The 25,978-nt window shown below is 44.9% G+C and overlaps 1 protein-coding gene and 1 long non-coding RNA gene across 16 annotated transcripts in view; one reads left to right on the top strand and one right to left on the bottom strand.

Moving 5' to 3' along the window:
• The window catches only part of LOC309361595, a 175,794-nt gene that overhangs the window by 22,315 nt on the left and 127,501 nt on the right, over positions 1 to 25,978 (top strand). The window lies entirely within an intron of this gene.
• Positions 1 to 25,978, bottom strand: part of DNM1 (dynamin 1) — a 131,326-nt gene that overhangs the window by 32,942 nt on the left and 72,406 nt on the right. For 12 of the 15 annotated variants that reach the window (XR_014164465.1, XR_014164466.1, XR_014164467.1 and 9 more), the window contains exons 14-15: positions 25,405 to 25,416; positions 16,994 to 17,107 (exon numbers count right to left, since the gene is read on the bottom strand). Coding sequence is in view for 11 of the 15 variants with exons in the window: in XM_081896394.1 (XP_081752520.1) it covers positions 16,994 to 17,107; positions 25,405 to 25,416 (126 nt within the window). In the remaining 4 variants the exon portion in view is untranslated. The remainder of the gene's footprint in view (positions 1 to 16,993; positions 17,108 to 25,404; positions 25,417 to 25,978) is intronic. The other 3 variants (XM_081896397.1, XM_081896395.1, XM_081896398.1) reach the window with 1 other exon arrangement.

Genomic DNA, 25,978 nt, shown 5'->3' with positions numbered 1-25,978 from the left:
AACAGACGTGGGGGGCACCTAGCAAGTTCTCCCCCCTCTGCAGCCCCCCGCTTCCTCTCACTCACTCACCCACACACATATCCCATCCACGTGCAAGGGTGACTCAGTGGTGAGAGAAAGCAGACTCTGGTCGTAACTCAGAGGCACTCCCTTCAGGGATCTACAGACACCCAAGGATCGGGGGGCAGTGGGGGGGGGAGGAGACGCAGGGCATATTCTATCTGTGCCTGTTTAATAGGTATGGATAGGCGGGAGTTGTATTCTCATCCTCTCCCAAACACTCCAGCTGTCCTTATTTGTGTAACTTGTACCACCCTAATAAATCACCATCCTGATTTTTGTCTTTTGAGAAATCCCTCGTCAAAATGTCACCGTGGTGAGTTGCTACAGCAAGTTGTGCCATTTGAGTGGGGTGGGGGTGGGGGGTAAAACTTCATTTCTTGCAAAAAAAAATATGCTTTTGGATGTGCGGAATTAAAATCTGCTGTTATTTTTGTGTTTTGACAACATTTCGCTTGGTAAGTCTCCATTTGATGGATAAGCACATAAACTGCTTTCAGAAAACCAAAGAATCTTTATTTTACCGTCTGAAAATGTCAGGTAATGCTAAACAACAACAATGTATAAATGCAAGTAGCTGGCAATCATTTTAAATGATATCAGTGCAATTTTACAGGCATTCTATTTACCAAGCAAAACTAAATTATATTAATTTAACCAAAATATCTTTTGAATTCCCAAGTCATATTACAAAATTTTAGCATCCCGCATTTTGGGAATTTGAAAGCTGAAAATTCGACATGCCCTATAATGCTACTGTGCTCATTGTGCAGAGTCCAGGCCCCCATGCCACACCCTCTGTCTCCAGAAATAAAATCTCTGGATGAGAGGGTAGGTGTGTCTAACGTACTCTAATGCACATGTGCATCACACTTAGGTACCATATAGGGATGGGAAGCCCGTGGCCACCCCCCATACTGTTAGACTACAATTCCCATTGTTCCTGGCCACTAGCCACACTTGTTTTGTGCTCATGGGAGTTGGAGTCTGGCAGCATTCAGAGGGGACCATGTTTGCAAGCCCTGGCATACAACCCTCTACCTTCAAGCGGGGAGGCGAGAGAGAGAGTTTATCTCTGTGTGTGTCTCTCTCCCTCCCTCCAGCATCCTTTATGGGAGTTTGTGAAATAAATGTAACAACAACAACAATAAAAAGCTCACACCCTCCCCACACCCACCCCTTGGATGCTGGCGTATTCAGCTTTGGAGGGAAATGAAAGTGGATGGATCTCCCTGCCTCTCTATATTTTCCTGTTGCTCACGTGACCAAGATGCTTCACACCTTAGAGCCAGGGTTGGTACCTGCGGCCCTCCAAGTGAGGGAAGGACCCCTAGCTCAGTGGTGGGACATCCATTTTGCACTGCATTCAACTCTAAAATTTCCATTTAGGGCTGGGAAAGCCTCTTGCCTGCAATTCTGGAGAGCTAGCGGCTGCCGGCCAGTGCAGACAATGCCAAGTTGGATAGACAACAGATCTGCGTTGATAGAAAGGCAGCCAACGATGCTCCTATTCTGAACTACTACAACTCCACCACCCCTGGTCATTGGCCATGTTGGCTGGAGCTGATGGCAGTCGGAGTCCAACAGCCTTAACTGGACTGAAGCCTCTCCATCAACCACTGCCTTAGATTGGCTTGAGAGCAGAGTTTTGCAAGATGCCTTTCACAACCACCTTCCTGTAAAAGTCCAAAGGGTGTCCTAAATTGGTGGATGCACTTAAGGCAGAGGCTCAAATGCCTGCTCCACCCCTGAGCACGTGCATGACCAATTCTACTATTTTGCCTTCCACCTATTGTCTTTATGTGACTGCAGTTCAGCCCCTTGCTGGCACTTCTGCTCGTTTCAGGAAACAAGAGGGTGAAGAAAGAGACTGTGAATGGCTAGCATCTGAGCTGGATGGATGATAAAAGTGAGACAGTAAGGGCAGGTGTGCTGGCTGATGTCAGATTCCCATTATAAGCCAAAGATGCTCTTTTCAAAGCACACCTTAAAGCAGTGCTTCTCAGCCTTGAGTCTCCAGCTGTTGTTGGACTATGCCTCCCATCATCCCTAGTTAGCTGCACCAAGTGGTCAGGAATGATGAGAGTTGTAATCCAACAACATTGGGGGACCCAAGTTTAAGAAGCGCTGCCCTACAAGGAAGCCTTCCACAGCTTGCTGCCCTCCAGATATTTTGGGCTGTAACTCTCACCAGTGCTTTTTTAAAAGGGGGTACTCAAGGATATGCAGTACCAGCACTTCTATTTTTGTTGAAAACAAAAATGTGCCCTATTTTTCAAGGGGGGGGGGCGGAAACATTGATTCCCATCAGCCCCAGCCAAAACATATGGAGGGCACCAGTCTGGAGAAAGCTGCCTTGTAGGATCTGAATGGGGAAAGCTTATATGCAGTACTATTGAGCAGATGACCCAGCTCTGCAAGTGATCGTTGTTGCTCACTTCCCCTGAACAGATCATACTTGTGTAACTGTGCCAAATGCCTTGCATCCCACACTCCAGAAGTCAAGGAACGTGAGTATAATGGAAGAATGGTCATGGCGGGCCTCCGAAAAGCAAGGGGAGTGACCTGAGTCCTCCAGATCGGTTGCTAGTTTTGTTTCATCCCTGCTAAACCATGGATTCCAAATCTCCCTTTCTTCTGCCTCCCTCCACCCCCATCTTGTGTGTGCTGGTGGGTTTACATATTGCACATAAAGCAGCCTTTATCCCTGCAGCAATGGAGAGGAAATACAGCACATGGCCCTTGGAACATCTGGAATCGCTACACGGGAGCCGCGCACCAGAGGGAAGACAACATTCCTTGAGTTTCCATCCAAGGTATGGAGCCTTCTTTTCCCCTCCCTCGCAACCTTATCCACCAGGCGGCTCAGTTCCTGTCGAACCTTGACCTTCCCAGCAGCTGGCAAGCTCCTCCTTCAAGCCTCGTTAGTTTTGCACTGCCACGTCAATTGAGGCAGAAGTGCAGGAGAGAAGCAGGAGAAGAAAGGGAGGCGCAAAGACCAGAATGACGGAGCCACAATGAGTGCCAGATGCTGGGTGGGGACTGGAGGCCACAAAGGAGGTGTGGGAGGGAACCAGATCACTCTCCTGGTAGCCCGAGGCTAACTGCAAAGGCAAGTGGCCAACGTGGGAGCAAAGAAGCTTTGTGGCGGACCTGATCACAAATGCCGCACTCCCCGGACATTTGCTCTGGAAGCCAAAGCAGAGTTGGAGTTCCTTTGGGGCAACAGCAGCAGCAGCAGCAACCACAAAAACCAACAAAGCGTCTCATGGAAGCATTGTGTGGATACTTCAGGCCCAAGCGATCTTCTACCAAGAGCTGACTAGATGTGGGGGTTCCCTAAAAGGAGCTGAGGACCCATAACTCCTCCACCTCCAGCACACGGCTGCATCTTCCAAGAGACTCTTCTCCCAATTTTTCAGTTGGTGACAACTGTTTCCTTTCTTCGTTTATTTAATTTTGTTTCTATTTTCCCTCCCCCTAAGGAACCTGCGATGTGGCCGAAGGGATCTGGGTGGTTTTCCGTATGAAGAAGCTTGGAGAAGAAAGGAGCAGGACGGTTGAATGGATTCTGCGGATGCGGGGATCACCGAAGCTGGTGCCGATGTTTCTTCCCTGGCAGCTGGTAAAGTAAGCTGCTTCTTCTGATAGGACTTGGTCTTCCCATTGCCTGTTTCCCCCCTCTCTCTGTCTCTCTGTCTTTCTCTCCCCTGAGAACGGTCAGCCCGGAGGCAGGAGCCCGGGAAAGAAGTAAGTGCACCACCTGCTTGCCGGCTTTTTGGACTCAGAGGCTCCACTCCGTCTGCCCAGTGTTCGGACTACCTGTTCAGGATTACAAGATTGTACAGTAGTCTGCACATTGGTTAGGCTGTGCTGGGATATACATCGTATGCTGCTGGCACTGTGCAGGGAAATAGGTGCTTGCCTGGCCAAAGGAAAATGATGCCTGGGTTCTCTCCCCATCCCAGTTTTCATCTCTGAACTTCACCTTTTCTTAGCTGTCTTGCTTCCTTCCACATCCCACCTCCCTCCCCTTGCAGGCAGGTAGGGTGCTCTCTTCTTGGGTTTGCGGTGGGGGGTGCAGACCACAGAAAGTGAGATGGCAGGAGATTTTTGGCTGGCGCAGGTTTGCGATGCAAGTTTTAGTGGGTCACAGTGAAGCAGCGTTAGCTGTCTACTAAGTACCAGAGATGCTTGCCTTGAAGGGTTTGAATAGTACAGTGGTACTTCAGGTTACAGACGCTTCAGGTTACAGACTCCGCTAACCCAGAAATAGTACCTCGGGTTAAGAACTTTGCTTCAGGATGAGAACAGAAATTGCGCTGCTGCGGCACGGCGGCAGCGGGAGGCCCCATTAGCTAAAGTGGTACCTCCTGTTAAGAACAGTTTCAGGTTAAGAACGGACCTCTGGAATGAATTAAGTTCTTAACCCAAGATACTACTGTAGTGAGACTGGAGAAGTCAGTATAAGTTGCATCTTCAGCTGAAAGCATGCGTTGTGTTGAGCTATTTCAATTGCTTTTGTTTGATCTGCTCATTGTACACAACCCCTCAGTTAGTTAAGAACTCTTCTGGGGGCTTCCTAGGATGGGAAGCTGGAAGCTGGCAAAAATGCTGCTCATTTTAAAAAAGCATCAAAAGGATTCTCAGAGCTCTCAAATATATTTACTCTGGCACCTTTCTGCAACTTCAGGACAAATATGGAAGAAAAGGGCTTATCCACACTTCCATTTGGTCCACATTTTATTCTGTTTGCCCCATGCTTTCCAGGCATGGTTCCGATAGGATTTTTGCTTGCCCGAAGTCAGTCTGCAGAAAGCCCAATTTACATATGCTACAATTCAGCATTAAACAGTGGGTTTTCCCTGCGAAAGCAGCAGGGCAAACGAAAAGCCTTTCAGACCCATGCCTAGAGAGCAAATGGAAGTGTGAATGAACCCAGAGAGAGAGGGGGAGGGCAAGAATCATGGGAGATGGGGAAAGATTTAAAAGGAAATAAGATGCAGGGAAAGTGCACACGTGCCAATCAATATGAATTGCTACCATGTTATCTGCAAGGGGTTGAGAGTCAGAAAACAAAACTGTGCTCTAGTACCTCAGAGGCACTGGGTTTTCATGGTGTGGGCTTTCCCAAAGATCAGGCTCTTTCATCGGATGCCTGAAGAACCCCTGGAATCTGGGGGAAGAGGCTGCTGCTCCTTCTGAGACCATTCTACAAGAAATAAATCAGAGCCCTGAGAAGCCGCAGCAGTTTCCTCCCCTTTTTACCTCTTATCTGGGATGAGTTTTCATGGCAGAAATTGAAAGCAGGGAAGGAAACTCTGATAACATTCGTTTCATCCACTAAACTCGCTGGAGTTACTTCTGTCTTAATGACTGATGAAGAAGTTCAAGAGGCAAAAGGGAGACAAACTAAGGAAATGAGAAAGCATTTCATGCTGGCTGTGGAGTGTGTGTTCCCTCCTTAAGTGGCTCTTGCAATAAACAAGAGGTTTATTTTAGCCAGCTGTCATGTTTGGATCCCTGCCCCTGGGCTGCCTTTTAATCTTGCAAAAAGTGCAGAACTCTTTTTTAATGTCTATGGTGAACGATGAAAGTTTAAATTAGCTTGTGTTCACTGTGCTTAAATCCTGTCACCTGAAAGAAAAATGGAGGGGAGGCAAGATTCATTCCACGTTTTTCACTAACTGGAGCACCAAGTGAAGTACACGGTGTGGTTTTGATTTTCACTCGATGGAGGCAAGGTATAATTTGGGACAGGGTAATCTAAGTCAGTTTTCAGCGTGAAGGCCAGGGCCTGGTACCCAAACATACGGAATACAAATAAAAGGAAGAGCAGCTTTGGGCATCTACAGAGAGCTTTCCATATACAGTGGTACCTCTAGTTATGAACTTAATTCATTCCGGAGGTCCGTTCTTAACCTGAGACTGTTCTTAACTACCGGCGTGCTTTCACTAATGGGGCCTCTTGCTGCCGCTGTGCCGCCGGCACACAATTTCCGTTCTCATCCTGGGGCAAAGTCCTCAACTTGAGGTAATTCTTCCAGCTTAGTGGAGTTTGTAACCTGAAGCGTTTGTAACTCGACATACCACTGTACTGCTTGGTAGTCACACCAGACCTTCAAACATCCAGCAGCTGCATTTTAAATTGCATTTTAACCTGTATTTTAAATTGGTTTCCCCTCCCTATTTTGTTTTTACTGTAATTTTTACTGTTGTTAGCTGCCCTGAGCCCAGCTCTGGCCGGGGAGGGTGGGATATAAATTATTATTATTATTAATATTATGAATTTACAATGCGGAGGGGCTGGCTTCAGCTGCAGAATTTCCTGAAGAAATTAAGCCCCAGGAGAAAGTCACAAAGCAGAGATTCCTACAAAAATATGCCTAACTCCACTCCACCTCAGAGGGTTTCAGTGATGGCAGGCCAAGTCACAGATGCATACCGACTCAATGCAGAGACAAAGCATAGGTTAAAAACTCCAAGAAATCAAACAGATGCTTGATGAATGTGGCTATTATGCAGAAGGGTAAAATGTCCACCCTTCTTAGTCATTCACACATCATCTTCTTAAGCCCATTTAATATGGATTAGCAACTGCCCATTAACATGCCTTAAGCACCAGTCAAAAAAGGTTAGAGAGTAGGAAAAAGGACGGATCAGTGCCTACTCCCTTCCAGCCATGTGCTGGAAGTAGTGGACTGTCTATTATAGTATTCCTAAAAGGGTGCAACCCTTATGCACTCAGAAGTAAGTCCCATTTAATTCAATGTGGTTTGCCCCCTGGTTAAGTGGGGCAACCTAGACTAGAGAAAATGTTGGTGATGGGCTTAAAATAATAATAATAATTGTGCACATCTATGGAAGATTCATCAGTGGCAACTAGCACTACTGTTCAACAGACACTGAAGATTAATAACAAGCAAAAGGCTGAGTCAGAGAGGTCACTGGGATGAATCAGCTAGCATATCCCTCTTCTTCTCTGCCCATCAATCTCTCTGCCTATCATCCTAGGCAGGCACCCTCACTGTACAGGCAGCCCCTCCATTTACGTGCGTTCAATAAGTGCACGACTGTGTATAGGCACGTTGTGCTGAATCTGGAAGTGATCCAGAAACATCATAAAGGCGTCACTGAAACGTCACTAAAACGGAGGAACAGGGGTAGGGGCAAAATGGGGTGTTTGCAGGCTCTTTCAATGCGTTTCAACTGTACGCAATTTCATTGGTGTCTGGGGGGCTACCTGTACTGTTTAAATGCAAGTTGAATACTTTTTTTATTTTAGCACATAATTTTGTTATCCACAGCTGTTTTTAAAGTTTTCCTGTTTTTATTGTTGATAATTGTTTTGTATTATTTTGCAGGCACTGCATTTTTTAATTAAGCAGTATACAATTTTTCCCCCTACATAAAATAAACACACTTTACATATGTTTTGTCCCCACCGACAAACACACACATTTTCCGAGCAGTGGGATAATTAGGGCAGCCCTTCCAGCTGAGTTAGGGTCCAGTTGTTAGGTTTTTGCCTCCCATTATGGCCAGTGGTCAGGGATGATGGGAGCTGTAGTCCAACAACATCTAGAGAGCTGCACCCCACTGCCTATTGCTCAGAAGCAAACTGCCCCTAAACCCAAAGCAAGCTGGTAGCCGTTACCACTTCTTGTGGCAGTGTGTACTATCAATTAATTACATGTTGTGTGAAGGAATACTGTCCCGATTTTCAATCCAACTGATTTACTTATGTTTGGTGGGGACGCGGGATAGGGCCTTCTCAGTGGTGGCTGCTCCCAGACTCTGGAACTCCCTCCCTGGAGAAGCCAGACTGGCTCCCTCCTTGCTGTCCTTTTGCCAGCAGGTAAAGGTGGCTTTATTCTGGCAGGAATGTAGGACCTGACTACTTTTAAATGTGTTGTTCTATTTTTACAATCTGTATTTTAATAGATTTGTTTTTAAATGATTTTTATTCCATTATAGTTTAATTGTTTTCTAACAATTGTATTTTAGCTTTCTATGTTTTATCTGTGTTTGTTTTAACTTTTGTAAGCATGCCTTGAGTCCTGGCTCTGGGGAAATGTGGAGTATAAAATAAAACAACAACAACAAATTATTTGTTAAATTTATATGAATGAAATGCTTTTTAAAAATATATATATATCCCACTTTTCCATGCAAAATGCCAGATTTTCACTGGGCCCCAAGTTCTAATGTTATGAGAGAGGGAGGAAAATTTCACTTTATCCACACCATACACTGTGTCACAAACAAATCTTGCAAACTTTTCTCCCAGGTGAGTTCTCGCATGACCATATCTGGTTGCCCTTTTCTACATCTTCTCCTGCTCTACAGCACTCTGCTTGAGACACAGCAACCAGAACTGTGCCGCAGTATTCCAACCATGGCCTCCCCATAAATTTGTTTGAAGGCACTGTGATACAGGCAGTTTTATTTTCAATCCCTTTCCCAATAATCTCTACCACAGAACTCACATTCAGCTCTTGCAAAAGTTCCTGTCCTCTAGGTAAAGGTAAAGGGACGTCTGACCATTAAGTCCAGTCGTGACCAACACTGGGGTTGCAGTGCTCATCTCGCTTTGTTGGCCGAGGGAGCCGGCGTACAGCTTCTGGGTCATGTGGCCAGCATGACTAAGCCGCTTCTGGCGAACCAGAGCAGCACACGGAAACGCCGTTTACCTTCCCGCCGGAGCAGTACCTATTTATCTACTTGCACTTTGACGTGCTTTCGAACTGCTAGGTGGGCAGGAGCAGGGACCGAGCAACGGGAGCTCATCCTGTCACGGGGATTTGAACCGCCGACCTTCTGATTGGCAAGTCCTAGGCTCTGTGGTTTAACCCACAGCGCCATTCGCGTCCTGTCCTCTACTAGCAGCTTATTGCATTGTTCCAGAAAGCCTTGAGGAAGAGAGAACATTCTGGTAGCATTTGAAATGGATTTGCCTTGAAAAAGGAGCGGAGTATCATAACACATGGTGCACTGTAGTCCTATGCAAGTTTTCTTGGAAGTAAATCCATCTAGGTTCAAATGGGCTTAGTCCCAGGTTGGTCTGCATAGGACTGGGACCTTGGGTGACACTGCAGAGTCCTGGCATTAAGCAGTCTCCTTTTACAATGTGCTGCTGCTGGCAGGATTGGTCTAAGAGCCTCTTATAAAACAGCCCCACTGGACACTGGGGGCATCTCATGAAGAGAAACAAATGGGCAGGTGAGATCACCGCCCCATGACCCCACTTGGCCAACCCACTGGAAGCAATCGGTTCCTAGCTGAAACTATTGCTTCAGCAAATCTACTGCACTATGGCTCTCCACAGATCAGGGATCCAGCCCGTTGGGAGGCTGACAAAAGAAAACAGCAAGAGAATCCAAAAATAAGAGGGGCTCTTGGACGTAGGGCAGTGTAAGGCAAGTCTAACCCCATCCATTTCCCCTTTACACACCATCAGCCACTCCCTTCACAGCAGGCAAGAACCCCATCTATGCTAAGACCTTCGCCCCTTTAAGACCCTTTTACATTCCAACCATTTCCTTCAGCGGGGGCGGTGGGGGGGAGAGAGAGAGAGAACAAGGCAGCTTTTGCGGGAAAAGGCTGGGTATTTTGCTAATGGGGCCCAGATGTTTTCACCACCTAGTCTGGTTGCCCAGATCCACTGTAACGGGGTGGGAATAGGCTGGGCTACTCTCAAGCAGCAGAGGTACCTTGCTTGACTCAATGGCCAAACTTGTTCAGCTTCTCTCATGTAGAAAAAAGCAGCCCTTTGGTTTAGCCGCTGCAGAGAGGTTGGGACAAAAAAAGCACAACATAACCTTACAAAAGAGGGGGTGTGGGAGGGGGGTCCAAGCCCCCTATTGTGCAAATGTGCACACACACATACAAATGCACACAGCCCTCAAGAGATAATTCACTGAATCCTCAATATGTTAATTTAAAAAACAACAAGGAAAAGCCTTTGAACTCCATTGGGCTGGGTATTAAATTGGGTGGAGGGGGATTCCAAAACAAACTAACCTGATATTATTATTATTATTGAAAAGGTAAAGGTACCCCTGACCGTTAGGTCCAGTCTGACTCTGGGGTTGCACACTCATTTCGCTCTATAGGCCGAGGGAGCCGGTATTTGTCTGCAGACAGCTTCCAGGTCATGTGGCCAGCATGACTAAGGGACCCCTGACCATTAGGTCCAGTCGTGACCGACTCTGGGGCTGCGGCGCTCATCTCGCTTTATTAGCCGAGGGAGCCGGCGTACAGTTTCCGGGTCATGTGGCCAGCATGACTAAGCCGCTTCTGGTGAACCAGAGCAACGCACGGAAACGCCGTTTACCTTCCAACCGGAGTGGTACCTATTTATCTACTTGCACTTCGACATGCTTTCAAACTGCTAGGTTGGCAGGAGAAGGGACTGAGCAACGGGAGCTCACCCCGTCGCGGGGATTCGAACCACTAACCTTCTGATCAGCAAGCCCTAGCCTCTGTGGTTTAGACCACAGAGCCACCCGCGTCCCTATTATTATTATTATTTCAATGCCACCCTTCCTCTGAAGATCACAGGGCGGCTTACAATATAAAAACACAAAAATGCATACCATAATAACAATAAATAACAACAGCACACCCCCACATAGTTTAAAAGGCTATAGATTTTTTAATTAAGCAAAGGCCTGCGAGAAGATGTTTATGACTGGCGCCTAAGTATATACCTGTCTTCCTGTCTTCCTGCCTTCCTGAGGACAGTATTCCACAAACAGGGAGCCTGTTCTCATGTTGCCGCCCTGCAGACCTCTTGCAGAGGAGGCACATGAAGAAGGGCCTCAGATTATAATTGCAGGATCTGGGTCATATGTGGAGACTGTCCTTGCAGTATTGCGTTCCTAAGCCATTTAAGGCTTTATAGGCCCAGAAACTAATTGGCAGCCAGGGTTGGTGTTATATGCTCAAACTGTTTTGTCCCAGTGAGGAACCTGGCTGCTGAATTCTGCACCAGTTGAAGTTTCTGAACTGTCTCCAGAGGCACCCCACATAGAATGCATTGCAGTAATTTAACCTAGAGGTTAGATCTATACCTCCTGGGCTAATGTACAGATCAAGACACAGTTATCCTTCAGAATTTTGCAATATTGTTCTCAGCTCAAAGAAAAGTATCAAAACCCATTTTTTTAAAAAAAAATCTTATTTCGGAATTTAGAAATGTATGCACCAAGATTAAATATATACTTTATGATAAAATACGTATCTATATATGCATTTAATTTTTCTGCAGTTTTTTAAAAAATTACATATTAATATAGAGGCTGGGCTGAACAGTTTTATGAATGAACACATGTGAAACTGACACAGACCAAAACCTATCTATCCATTTATTATACTGCCCTATACCCATTGATCTCAGGGTGTTTCAAATCAGCCTGATCCAGCCATTTGTGTGTGTGTGTATCTAGTCTCTAACATGTGTACATGAAAATGCATAGTTATGAATCCTAACATACTCCCTGGCAGTGCACAGACTGCCATTTTACACCCTGAAGATCCTGGGTTATAACAGTGGAACCTTGGTTGTCAAACGCTTCGGAAGCCGAACAATTCAGAACCCGGAAGTGAATGTTCCCATTTTCGAATGCACCTCAGAAGTCGAATGGCTTCCGAGGCGTGTTTCTCAATTTTCCCCATTCACTTTGCTGACAGACCTTTGATCCTTGGTTGTTGGGTCAGCAGGGGTCAGGGGTTGCAGGGACCAGCAAGCTTTTTCAGCAGGGGGCCAGTCTACTGTCCCTCAGACCTTCTGGGGGGGCCCAACTATATATTTTTTTTTGGGGGGGAGAACAAATTCCTATGCCCCACAAATAACCCAGAGATGCATTTCAAATAAAAGGACACATTCTACTCATGTAAAAACACGCTGATTCCCGGACCGTCCGTGGAGCGGATTTAGAAGGCGATTGGGCCAGATGCGGCCCCTGGCCTTAGTTTGCCTACCCAAGGTTGAACGGTCTTCTGGAATGGATTACATTTGACAACCAAGGTTCCACTGTATTTCAAACAGTTGACTACATATTGTAGGTCATACAGCCTTTTCTGGTAATTCTTTAACTCATCACCCTGGCTTTTAAATCGGTGGGGACCAGACAACTATATTGGAGAGTAACTGAACACAGCAAGAGCGTAAGGAGAGCCAGCTGGATCGTGCCAAGGGCCAGTGTTTTTTTTAAAAAAAAGAAAAGAAAAATGGTGCTGGTACTAACCATGAAGTGGTCACAGTAAGTGCCATCCTTTAAACATAGGTTGGGGGGGGGAGTTGCTGGTACCCGCTTGGGAAAAAAGCACTGCCAATGGCCCTTCTAGTCCAGCACAGTTGACTGTGGTCAATAGATATCTGTGGGGAACCTGCAAGCCAAGCCCAAGCACAAGAACACTCCTCACCCCTCTGGGGTTTCCAGCAGCACTATTCAGAAGCACTTCCTGCCTCCAACTGGGGAGGCAGAGCACAGCCATTGTGGCTAGTGGCCACTGATAGACGCCTCCTCCGTGAAATTTGTCCAATACTCTTTTAAAGTCATTGTTGTGGGTTAAACCAGAGAGCCTAGGGCTTGCCGATCAGAAGGTTGGCGGTTCGAATCCCCACGACGGGGTAAGCTCCCGTTGTTTGGTCCCAGCTCCCGCCCACCTAGCAGCTCGAAAGCACATCAAAGTGCAAGTAGATAAATAGGTACCACTCCAGCGAGAAGGTAAACGGCGTTTCCGTGTGCTGCTCTGGTTCACCAGAAGCGGCTTAGTCATGCTGGCCACATGACCCGGAAGCTGTATGCCGGCTCCCTCAGCCAATAAGACTGAGGGAGTCGGTCACGACTGGACCTAATGGTCAGGGGTCCCTTTACCTTTAAGTTAGTGGCTATCACTGCTTCCTGTAGGAGAGAGTTCCATGGTTCAATCATGCGCTATGTGATGGACATCTGTCCTCAGCCTTCCAACCTTCATTTGATGCCCACAAGTTCTCCCCCTTACAAGAGGTGGAGAGAACTTGTCTCTCACCATTTTCTCCATACCATGCATAATTTGGCAAACTTCTATCATGTTGATTCTTCCTCGCCTTTTCTCTAAACTAAAATGTCCCAAATGCTGCCACCTTTCCTCCTAAGGGAGTCTCTCCATCCCCTTGATCATTTTGCTTGGCCTTTTCTGAACCTTTTCTAACTCTACAATGGCAGACTGAGTAGGGAGCCTTCAGCGATGTGACGGTGGTGGCAAGTCCTTGGGCAATGAACCATGGTAATAAGATCAGGCAGGGGTGTTACAAATGTGTTCTGTTTTCACCTGTGAAATGCCAGAGGTTATGGCACTCTCCATGAACACTGGAGACAGCTGGCACCCAGGAGCACCCTTCATTGTAAAGCCAACAAGCTGAAAGACATGATCTGCAAAAAAATAATAATCCTAGGGCTCTCTATAAATTCCTACTAAAATATACTGCTTTGCTTCCAAGTGGAGTTCAGCTACAGACTTCCAAGTGAAAACTGCTTATGTTTCCCTCCAAAGAGGCCAAGGAGTGGGACCTATGAAAGAGGAGGGGTGTGTGGGTGTAGGGATATGGTGCTGAAGTGGAGCGGGAGGGGCGGAAATAAAAACATGTTCCCCCTTTCCTTTCCACTCTGGTTGAAACAAAGGCCCCTTTCTTCTGCTCAGCTCCTGCCCCATCAGCACTTGGGTCTCCCTGCATTTATTCAAGGGATGGTGGCTGGCAGGTAGCTGCCTTAATTGGGCAATGCTGCCTCTCGCCATCCATCCAGAAGGGAAACAATACAAACCTGCAGCTGGCATTCAGCCCCAGGGCTGCCCTCACCCAAGGATTAAAAGGAACTGCTATCCCCACACACTTCAGCCCCAACCCCTGCAGCTGGAACTAGTTAAAATGGCTTATGTTTCTGAACTGCAGTCATTCCCATCACCTCTGAGTAACTGGGGGATTCTGGACACCTCTGGAATCCAGATGCAGAGACCAATTCGACATCGAAACCCAATATTTGTGTCTCTCACACTCTCCTGCCTTCACACCTAACTCTGAGGGGGATGGGCAGCAAGGGCCTATCAATTTGACAGACATATTCTGTCTTGGAAGCTTTGTGTCGGCAGCAACGGGGTGAGTGATTGATACTGCAATACCTTTGATAACCAAAGTGCTACTAATTCATGCTTGCCCCTCTGATGGATGGGTGAAGATCTCAGAAGGAAGGGGTGCTGTCTCAGGAGCTGCTTAACCAGAAATAAGGGCCATTCACTGTGTACAATAGCACACTGTTGGTCTGAAATGCAGCTATCCTTTATGATAAATCCATGTGGTTTGAAATAAGGAACATCTGGAAACATAGTACTCAGGTTACAAGGGAGAGGCCACTCTCCCCATTACTCCCTTTTCATCAGGCAGAACTGGAAAGGTAGCTAGGGGCCATTTCATACATGATGTTTTATTTACCTAAATGGATTTGGGGGAGGGGGCAGGAGGCAGGAATAAGTACACCATCATGTGTGAAGACAGTGCACTCATCTATTTCAATTCCTTGGAGGGTCCTGCAATGGGAACAGGTGCATTTTTACTTGGCAAAATAAGCTAAGAGCATTGCACCATGTTAAAGATCAACAGCAGTTTTACCGGGTGAAATTTACAGACTTTCAGTAGTTTGCAATGAGCAAATCAAAGAAAAGCCATTGAAATAGCTCAACACAACAGGTGCTTCAAGTGGTTCCCCCAAATTCAGCTGAAATTGCAACTTATACTGGCTTCTCCAGTCTCACTATTATTCAACCCCTGGAATGGAATCCCTGTAAATTCTGATAATAAACCTGATTTGCCATGGGAGTCGAATAATTTCGATTGCAACTGTACATGCTTGCTAAATATGCACATTTTCTGCAAACAAACAAACAAACAAACAATGTCTGTAATCATACATTTGTATGCCACTCTCTCTCTTAAAGGCCCACTTTGTTGGGGTATGCACATTTCTGTGCCTGTTACTTGGTTGGAGAAGTTCTTGGATGGCTGTGTTTTAGTTCTCATAACGTGCATATTAGGCAGCTTTAAAATGCAAACCAAATCTAGTTTCTCCCCCAACCTTACTATAGAACCATCAAGATATCTCCCAGCCTTTATCTTCTTTTCTCCCTAAAACTGCCATTACCACCCTTTCAGCTGCCCTCAAACCCCTTCCTGATTGGTTGGGTGGCATTTCCTTGAACTCTGATGCCCAGATGCGAGACTCAAGTGGTAGGTAGGTAACCTATCTGAAGGGATGCTATTTGATCACTTTATAGTAAAACGAAACCTTTGTAGTAAAAGGAACCCTCAGTCTGATTTCAAACCCCCAAACCTACAAACCTAAGCTAGACAGAGGAAATCCTTGTTAGAGTCTGATTTATTTTCTACACATTCCAATCTGATTTATTAGACAGGATTTGGCTAGGGAATTTGCCTTGCAGAAGCAGACATTATTGCTCATTCAAAACAATACTTTTCTCTCTCGCTCGCTAAAGACTCGCTATACATTTTGAAATCATGAGATGCACTAGCTACTTCAAACCCTTGCATAGTCCATTTGTGGCTGAATTTCCCTCCCTCCCTCTCTCCCATGTATGTGCAAATATATCTGTATTTTATTTATTTTACCTTATTAAAAATAAAATAAATCTAGCCCTCTGATCATCTACTGAGGGGATGCAATAACATAAAACTTAAACAAGTGAAAATAGCACAATTCACAAAACAACTGAAAGAGGTTAAATATATTACAGTTAACATACAATCATAAAGCTGCTCTAAAGCTACGGAACATCTCTCTCCCATGGACTGGGGGGGGGGAATAGAACCCCACAAGTGCCTGGGTAAATAAATATGTTTTAAGCTGGTGCCGAAATGAGATAAAAGTCACTACCAGAGGGGAAAGCTTTCCGAAAAGGAAGACCCTACTTTCCCAATTGCACAATGAACCTTTTGCCCAACGGTGAATTCTAAGGAGGGTTACCTCTGACAATTTTAAAATGGGCCTGCTAAGCACCCCCTAGGGCAATCAGAAATTTGACCCTATTTTTTAAATAATTCAGAAATGGCAATAAACATTTTTAAAAAAACAACAACAGCATATGTATAATGCAAAAATGTTTTAAAAACTTACCCGCAAGAATGTCTAGAAGTCAAGTTTAAAGGAAGGGAGAGATGAAGATGTGAGCACACTAGTGAGAGTGAGATAATACTGCCCTCTTCAAAAATGCAGTTGCCAGACCCAATAATTTTAGGTGCCAGTGGATTCTTCCACCTATCCTGATATGATTGACACCTCCCTTTTCAACTCATTCCTGTTGTGCTGAAGTCGGTTAGTTCACTTTACTGTGTGCTGAGCATGTCACATAACTATTTTAACACAACTTCCAATTCCAAGTTGGTAACTCTTCACAACACTTCCAGAAGTAGGTTAGAGAGAGGAAGTTCAGAGGCATGGCAATTCACACAACCAGCTCACAACACTGTACATTCAAGCAGAAATTGACTTCACCATGTGTAGTGAGTTCAAGATTATCACAACTGACCCACAGACTGATTTGGGGTGAAATGGAAGAGGGAGAACTCAGGGTAAGTTCATAAGACCTGAAGTGTCTGATAAGCTACAACAATATATGGTAGTGCTGCTGAATTTTGCGGACTCCAAAAGTGGATCCAATGAGCTGTCAAGATTCTTTATTTTAAAATGTATAACCCCTCTTTTTGAGGAACTTCCTCCACAAAGCTGCTTACAATATCCACTAAAAACCAACTCCACTTGACAATAAAATCTATTTCTTAAAAATACAAAATACAGTACAACTTAACAATTAACCAGCAGAAGTCCCCTTGATGGCAATTCAGAAGGAACAGAAAACACCAACAGAGAGTTCTTACCTCATCATCCTTGTACCATGAGAGGTTCTCAGCCGTCAGGACGAACCAGTACTCTTTGGAGCCACCCTTCATGATGCCAATGTTGTTGATGGTGAGCCAGCCCTTGCGGATCACCTGTGTTATAAAAACGTATCATTGTTACGCATGCCAGCAGCTGACTCAGTGGATAAGAAGAGAATGGCATTACACACACAAACATAGCAGCATATCAAACAGCAGGGCTGGCCCAACAGCTGCTTGGATATCCTCTATGGAGGATGAACCTACGCCAGCAAACTGAGGCCTGCTTAAAAACAGGAGAAAGAGCCAGACAAAAGAAGGCAAGAACTTGCTTATCTTAGCTCGTATATCCTTTGCCAAGAACACATGAGGAAGGCTCTAGGGCAGAGATCTATAGGGCTGCAGTGAAGAGCATCAAAACCTCTGATGCCTTTGCCAGACATCAGAAAACAAATCATAGTAAGAGGTCCAAGTCCGAAGTCAGGAAGGTACACACCATTCAGCAAGACTTGGAAGGGGAAGTCTTGTTGGGTTGCAAGGTGAGTATTAAAAAGACATTACAAAAGACCAGAATCAAGGGCTATGCTGTTCCAGAATAAAATAAGAGGAACATCTCAAGAACAACAGACATCTGGGAGCCCCAGTTTTTCCATTCTTGATGGTGGGGATAAACAGGGCTCTGTGTACTCCGTAATTCAGTGCAAGTGCAGGGAACCCCCAACCTCACAACTCAGTTTTCATTTTGTCAAAGGAAATTTCTGCCTCATACGACTACCAAAATAGATTTGAAAATGTGTTGGCAATATCCAGCAAAATCTCAGAGGAGTTATATCAGCATTTCCTGTGCTCATCGAATGTGGTTTCAGGACCACATGCCACTCTCCTTTACACGAATTAAGTATGCAGAAATTGTCATCCCCTGACATATGCCATACAGGCCAAAGAGTTCAGCTTATCTTTGCATGGTACCTGTGTTGCTTTGGCACAGTTTTTTTTAAAATCTGCAGTACACACAACCATGTTTAGACCCCACTCCGTAGCAAAGACTGAGTAGATCAAACAAAAAAAAGAGGATTGCAATCAACAAACAATTGAGTTAATAGCATTTTAAAAAACAACAGTGAGTATCTGGAAGCAAAGGTGCATCTGGAATTCATATCCTGGATTTAATATGTGTTTGTTTGTGTGTGAGAGAGAGACAGAGACAGAGAGAATGAGAGTGCTGTACTTGGGAGGTGCATTACACCAAGAAACAATCAGCCTGCAGCAAACTACAGTCTGAAAAATCTTCTAGCATGAACCATCTGTGTTCCACGAGGAAAACGAAGTACTGTACTACAAAGACCAAGACAACTGCTAAACTGACCAATTTTCTCTTTCTTTCTTTCTTTCTTTCTTTCTTTCTTTCTTTCTTTCTTTCTTTCTTTCTTTCTTTCTTTCTTGTGAAGACAATTGCACAACTACTGCCTCTCATTCTGCAACAGCAACACCACCATCAACATGTCTAGCTACATGAGTCTATGATACCCTTTGCAAGTTGTGGTAACGCTACAGCTAGTGGTTTGCCATGACCATGCCAATGGCCCCTGCATCCTCTCTTAGCACGAGGAGGGGGAAATAAGCCATAGTCCCTGAATTAACATTTGGTCTCAACTGAGGACTGTGGCCTGTTTCCCACCACATAGCCGAGGGCTTCTCCACACTCACCATTTGTCCACTCTTTTCCAAGCATAGGTCTGCGCTTTGAAGCTCCATGTCTGGGTGCTATTTCAGGTTTTCTGTGAATTTCTGGATTCAGCTTTAAAGAGTGGCTTTTCGTGGGGGAAGCTCTAGAGCAAGAAAGGGCACTCAGATATGGAGTTCTAAAGCACAGACTGCCTGGAAAGCATAGAGGAAAAGTAAGTGTGGATAAGCCCCAAGATGTAAAGCCAAGGTTTGGTCTTGGTTTCTTTGAGCAAAACAAATCATAGTCCCTGGACAAAAAGGCTTGTGGTTTGTTGTCCCTGCTTGCACTAGAGGAGAAGTGAAGAGGAAGAAGAAGCCATCTGCACATCGACAGTAAACCATTAACTGCAGCTTACTATGCTGTGTGCACTGGGCTGTTCATAAGGTAGCTACTTTGCAATGACAGGTTTCTATTTTGAAAGGCTGTCAGATGGCTGTCCTCTATTTCAAAGTATTCTCTATCTGAGGGTTGTCAAGTCCAAGTCTGGTTTAAAGATAAAGGAACCATAAAAAGGGAGAGGAACTTTGAAGTTGCCCACAATGGCTAGTTAGTAGAACCTGGTCAGCAGACTGAGCAGGCGCAGAAATTACCTGGTGCCTTCTCTACTATGGTAAGAGGTATCCTGATTCTATTTAAATTATAGTAATTATTTCTAAATTTGCATTTGTACATATGAATTACCGCATGCCAGCTTCTGTAATTCTTGAAAATTCTGTATTCTTGGATACCAGGCACTGTCTCCATCCCCTTAATGCTTGATAAAACTTTATAATAAAGTTTTAGTGCAGGTATGAGCGCTCAAAACTCGAAGGCAGCCTGAACATTTAATTGCCAAATTTCTTTTGCAAACCAGTTTTTTTTCCAAAAAACGGAACCATCACACTTTTTAGCACACCTGGATTAAAATTTAGAAGGGTTGCAAGGGAATAGAGAGATGGGATAAACTCTGGTCCCTGGGTTATCATAGCTGTTATAAAGAATAGCTGCTCTGAAAACACATGGAAGAAAAATCTGGAAGCCAAGAAAATTCCACTTGTTAAACAAAATAAATTCATCCAAGTATGCATGTATGCCTCCTAAAGGCCCTGAATAAAGAGGGGGCTTTTTGTGGGGAGGGTTATATTCGGATTCTTTCTTTCTTTAACTCATGGGCTGTATTTGATCATCTCTCAGCTTAACAACAAGATAGCATATGAAGCTATAATTTGATGTTGGCTTAAGATCCTGGCTTGTTTTGAAGCCATTAGCCACAGTTTTCTGGTTCAGATAAAATGGAAAACTATGGTTAATTGAAGATTTTCCCCTGATTCAATGACTCCTGGTGCAAAAGTAGGAGTGAAGGGCCAGAATGCACAAACCATACCACTCTTATCTAGACTTCCTTTCTTCTTACTCCTCTTTCTTTATTATTTATTTCATCTTGGAGAGACCTACTTCTGCTCCCACTACAGCCTCCTGGTTTTAATCTTCTTATTAATTGCAGTTAACCCCCCCCCCCCCAGTTATACTCAGAAACAGACTAATTATTAACACATGAAGGGAAGCAACATTACAGAAAAGTAAACTTCACTGGAAGGAAAGCAGTATGGAGATGTGTAAGATATTACGGCATTACAATCACTTATTTGAATAAAGATTGTTTATTTGTTTACAAAGATAGTCAACTTAACTCAAAAGCTTTACAGTGCCTCCCTTCCCTTAACTCTTCAATCTTCATTCATTTTGCTATCTCTGTGACTTTGATGTCAGAGAGCGAGATCTCGTGTCGGATCCCCCATTCCTGCTGCCATGGAAACATCTGGGGAGGCCTGGGAAATAGCTCAGATCCAAAGAACCCAAAGCCAACACGCCCCAAACCAGGAAGAGATTTAGAGCAGCTCCCAAGCTAGTCTGAATTTCCCTTGACAAAAGAAAAAAGGCATTGGAGTTGAAGGGCGATCCTTTGACCTCATGTCTGCTCTGCCAGTGAGACCTCAGCAGGGCTTTGGATGGGCAGTTAAACCAACTTCAGATTCCACACACCAAAAACATATACAATTTAGGATTGCACAGTCATTGGATGAAAATATATTTCATAGTTAATCTTTAATTTAGCAATGCACAAATCAAATGTAACACCACAATTTATCTTTCCAGTTTTTCCATTGTCTATTTAACCTACACGTGGAATAAGGTATTAGCAAAACGCATGTGTTTGTACTGGTTCCCTTTAAGGCCAACACAGGAAGATTCCACCATATCTTTTGCAAATCTTTGGACCTAGATGTCATCCTTCCACATTTTAATGTGAAACTATTTCCTGCCCTAACTTTTAGTTCTAATAAAATGTAAGGGACTCCTTTGTTGCCTTGGAATAATTTCAAACCCAGGTCACAGTGGTTCTTATTTCTGGTTGAAATAGAATCCCTTAATGGGAAATGTTGAAATAGATGGAGCAGACTCATGATTCATTTGAAGCCCTAGTTCATCTAGGCATCCAGTTCTTCCCTGCTCCACTTCAACAAGTATTGTCAAGCCATGTGCACTCAAATTGAATTTATTCCCAGGCAAGTCTGCTTTTTCCTATTTATAACTCCACTGGTGTTTTAAATACACAGTGTATTTGTATGCTTGTCTATATTAAAATATGGTTGCATCTTTTAGTGGTGAGCTGCTCTACACTTGCAGCTTGTGCTGTGACTTTAAACAAGCATGCCTAGCATCTTTGCCTAAAATCCCTTCACACAGCCACATATTGCACTTCAGCGATTGGATTTTCAGTGCTTACAGCCTAGTGCATTACTGCGAGACCAGCTTCCCATTTGTTGCATTAATACTGCAAGTCCTTTAGGAAGCAGGTTCCTTCCTCCAGGCAGAATGAGCCATCCAGGTTGCCCCAACTATTGCTCTCTCCAGCCATGTAAACTGTGGAACGAAGGACTCAGTTGCCATCCAAGTGCACATAAAGAGTTAGGTGAACAGGAAACAATGGGACACAGTCCTTTCCACCAAACTACAGGAAGTAATGGCCACAACAATTCTGGAATTCTCTAAGCAGAAAACACAAATTCTGCAACCGGAATTAAGTATCTCTCCAGCTGCCCCATGGCACGGCCTATAGCAGAACTGAGCAACTTAAGACCGAACACAGCTTCGCTAGCCATGTATTGCAGCCTGCTATCTGAATGACAGCTGTCACGTTCATTTTTCTGCCCAAGGCAGGGAGCAACAGAAAGAGGGTTACTGAGCCACCAGACATGGCTGGTATGTACTGCTGGCTGAGTTGTAGAAGCCAAACTTATAGGAACAGCATCCTAACATTCCAGAGGATATCTCTGGCCTACCTCATAGCAGACTACATGCGATAGCAGCAAATCTATAATTTTGGACAGAACCTTATTGCTAATCACGTTTAAAGGAGGCAGGTGTCGGGGGGTTAGTTTAAACCCCAAAAGGGTACAAATATAAAGGAGGCAGAATCCTCTTCCCCATCTACTAGTTTTCTTCAGCCCACCAGGGGTCCTGTGTTCAGTTTTGGGCACCACAGTTAAAGGAGGATATTGATAATCAGTGCTGCATAATGGTTAGAGTGTTGGACTAGGACCTGGGAGACTAGGGTTCAAATCCCCACCCAACCATGAAGCTCATTGGGTGACCTTGGGCCTAACCTACCTCACAGGGTTGTTGTGAGGATGAAATGGGGGGGGGGGGAGAACCACGTACACCACCCTGAGATCATTGGAAGGTAAAAGTGGTATATAAATGTAATAAATAAATAAAATAAAATAAATGTGCAGAGGAGGGCGACCAAGATGATCAAGGGTCTGGAAACCAAGACTATTGTTCTATGGCTCTATGACTGCCTGAAGTCCACTTTCCTTGCACCCATGACCTGATACCAGAAGTGAGCTCAAGTGGGAGAAAATTGCTTGGGAATTCAATGACCCAGGCCTAGAAACCCTATGGCTTTAAATCACACCATCTCCCTGTTAGACATGATTGATAACAGCCTTGTGTTTCTGTAGTTTGGACCTGAAGGTGACACCATATATTATGCAGCAGACATGATTGCTGTGGCAACAAAGGCATTATAATGGTTTCCCTCCTGCAAACACTGTTGACAGGTGAGTGACATACCTGTGACTTTAAACCAGAGGAGAAAGGAGGCAGATCATGATCTACTGGCAAATCACTGAACTGCAGGAGATTGGTAAGGTTTTCTAACTTGCAGTTGTGTCTTTTGCGCCCCTGCCCCCAAAATAGGCTGCTAGGATCACTGATCTGTATTCACTCAGATGTAAATCTATATTTTAATATGTAGGCTATCCTAATTTATGGCTCACTGGATGGAAAGGATCCTTGGGCAACAAGTCTGCAATCCAGTTATGGGTGGTGGACCTTAAGGGTCCTGGGTTAAAAAAATAAAATAATACATGAATTCTGCCCATTTCTGTTTCAAACTCCTGCATATGCATCTATGGGATTACAAGCTGGAAGGGGTCCTCAAAGCTGTTTGAAGATGCAGGTATGTTGTCCATGCTGAATTTGTTTGCTGCAGGAAACATGGGTCAACCCACAGTCATCACATCTGCCATGGAAGAAGCAGAGTCACCTCAATTACTTTTTATAGTGGTACCTCACAAGACGAATGCCTCGCAAGACGAAAAACGCGCAAGACGAAAGGGTTTTTCGTTTTTTGAGTTGCTTCGCAAGACGATTTTCCCTATGGGCTTGCTTCGCAAGACGAAACGTCTTGTGAGTTTGTTTCCGTTTTCTTAAAACCGTTAATACCAGGGTGCATCCGTGCTTCGCAAGACGAAAAATCTGCAAGACGAAGAAACTCGCAGAACGAATTAATTTTGTCTTGCGAGGCACCACTGTATTTCCTTTGGAGCAGGATTTCTACCTTTTAGTTCCAGATCTCCCTGCAAGTCTTTTCTAAATAAAATAAATACAACCAGGCCTTTGGCTGATTAATATTCTACAGCCTTTTAAATGTGTTTGTGGGAGGGGGAGTTATTGTTTAGCTGTTTCTGTTTTAACTATTTAATTGTGCTTTTATCTCATGTTTTTATCTTGTAAACCATCCTAAGATTTTTACTATACTAGTAATTTTATTATTTGTATTCCACCAATCTGACTGGGTTGCCCCAGCCACTCTGGGTGGCTTTCAGCATATACAGAAACATAATAAAACATCAAGTGTTAAAAACCTCCCAATACAAGGCTGCCTTCAGACGTCTTCTAAAAGTTGTGTAGTTCTTTATCTCCTTGACATATGAAGGGAGGGAGTTCCACAAGGTGGGTGCCACTCAGTGATTTTTTTCTGGGGGAACACAGGGGTACGCATGCCCCTAAACATTTTGTGAATCGAAGTTTGGCCTCATTGAGGGCAGTATTTCAATATGTGTAGGAAAATGAGAGTACCCCTAAACATTCTTTTAGGGGGGGAAAGCACTGGTTCCACTACTGAGAAGGCCCTCTGCCTGGTTCCTTGTAACTTGGCTTCTCGCAGCAAGGGAACCGCCAGAAGACCCTCGGAGCTGGACCTCAGTGTCCGGGCAGAACGATGGAGGTGGAGACGCTCCTTCAGATTTACTGGACCGAGGCCATTTAGGGCTTTAAAGGTCAGCACCAACACTTTGAATTGTGCTCGGAAACGTACTGGGAGCCTATGTAGGTCTTTCAGGACTGGTGTTATATAGTCTCGGCCACCACTCCCAGTCACCAGTCTAGGTGCCGCATTCTGGATTAGTTGTACTTTCTGGGTCACCATCAAAGGTAGCCCCATGTAGAGTGCATGGCAGTAGTCCAAGTGGGAGATAACCAGGGCATGCACCACTCTGACAAGACAGTCCGCAGGCAGGTAGGGTCTCAGCCTGCGTACCAGATGGAGCTGATAAACAGCTGTCCTGGACACAGAATTGACCTGCGCCTCCATGGACAGCTGTGAGTCCACAATGACTCCCAGGCTGCGTACCTGGTCCTTCAGGGGCACAGTTACCCCATTCAGGACCAGGGAATCCTCCACACCTGCCCGCCTCCTGTCCCCCAGAAACAGTACTTCTGTCTTGTCAGGATTCAACCTCAATCTGTTAGCCGCCATCCATCTTCCAAAAGCCTCCAGACCCTCACACAGGACCTTAACCATCCTCACTGATCTCGGATTTAAAAGAGAGGTAGAGCTGGGTATCATCCACATAATGATGAACACCCAGCCCAACCCCCCTGATGATCTCTCCCAGCGGCTGCATGTAGATGTTGAAAAGCATGGGGGAGAGGACAGAACCCTGAGGCACCCCACAAGTGAGAGCCCAGGGGTCTGAACACTCATCCCCCACCACCACTTTCTGAACACAGCCCAGGAGGAAGGAGTGGAACCACTGTATAAAAGTGCTCCCAGCTCCTCTAGACAGTTGAGAAGGATACCATGGTCAACAGTATTAAATGTATTTTGATGAAGGACATTATATAAATCTAATGAATAAATCTAATAAAGAATAATAATGAAAACCCATTTTCACTCTGTTCACCAACTAGTGACTTTTGCTCCCTCATTTTCTGTTCTGCCGGACATAGTATTAGGGTTTACTGTACTTTGTCTCCCTGCCCCGTCTGCAGCCAACGGAGGCATCCCAGCTTTTCCCCAGATGCACCTAAATTAGTACTTGTTAGCACTGCACATTGAGTGGCCTTTTTTACTCACCAGGATCTCATCCTGCAAAAAGAGGGCCATAGCAACAACAGCAGCAGCAGCAAAGACAGGAGCAAAGAAAGGAGAAATCATTACTCAAGAAAGCGGGAGGAGGAGGAAGAAACTAGGCTCCAAAAATAAAGGGGGAGGGGGAAAATATAAATATATAACAAAACCAAACATTTATCACTAGAACCTTTTGCTAAATCAGCACTCCAGTTGCAAAAACAGCAAAAAGACCACATCACAAAACAAAATCTGCTTAGGTAAAAGAGGGGGGGGAAGTTTTGTTTCGGTTTTAAAGCACCTAAAAGTGAAACAGACTGAACAGGTCTGCAGGGCCTCCTCCTCTCCCACTTGGGTGGTATAAAGTGGCTGGCCTTGCCTGAGAGGCACTGAAGAAGTAGCCTTTTCAGAAAGGGCCTTGGGCCTAAGTCCACCTAGTGGTAGGTCTGAGGTTACATTCATGCTACACCTTTAAAGAACAGCAAGAATTGTAATCTGGCAACTGTGTGCTGAAGATTCCTCCAGCAGAAAGCGGAACCCCTGATCACAGGGTTGATCCCTCAGCAATAGGGGGAAACAT

This window comes from Podarcis melisellensis, assembly GCF_964234715.1.
Source record: "Podarcis melisellensis genome assembly, chromosome: Z".
Taxonomy (NCBI): domain Eukaryota; kingdom Metazoa; phylum Chordata; class Lepidosauria; order Squamata; family Lacertidae; genus Podarcis; species Podarcis melisellensis.
The sequence above is the reverse complement of the archived record's forward strand: the minus strand, read 5'-3'. Positions and strand labels throughout refer to the sequence as shown.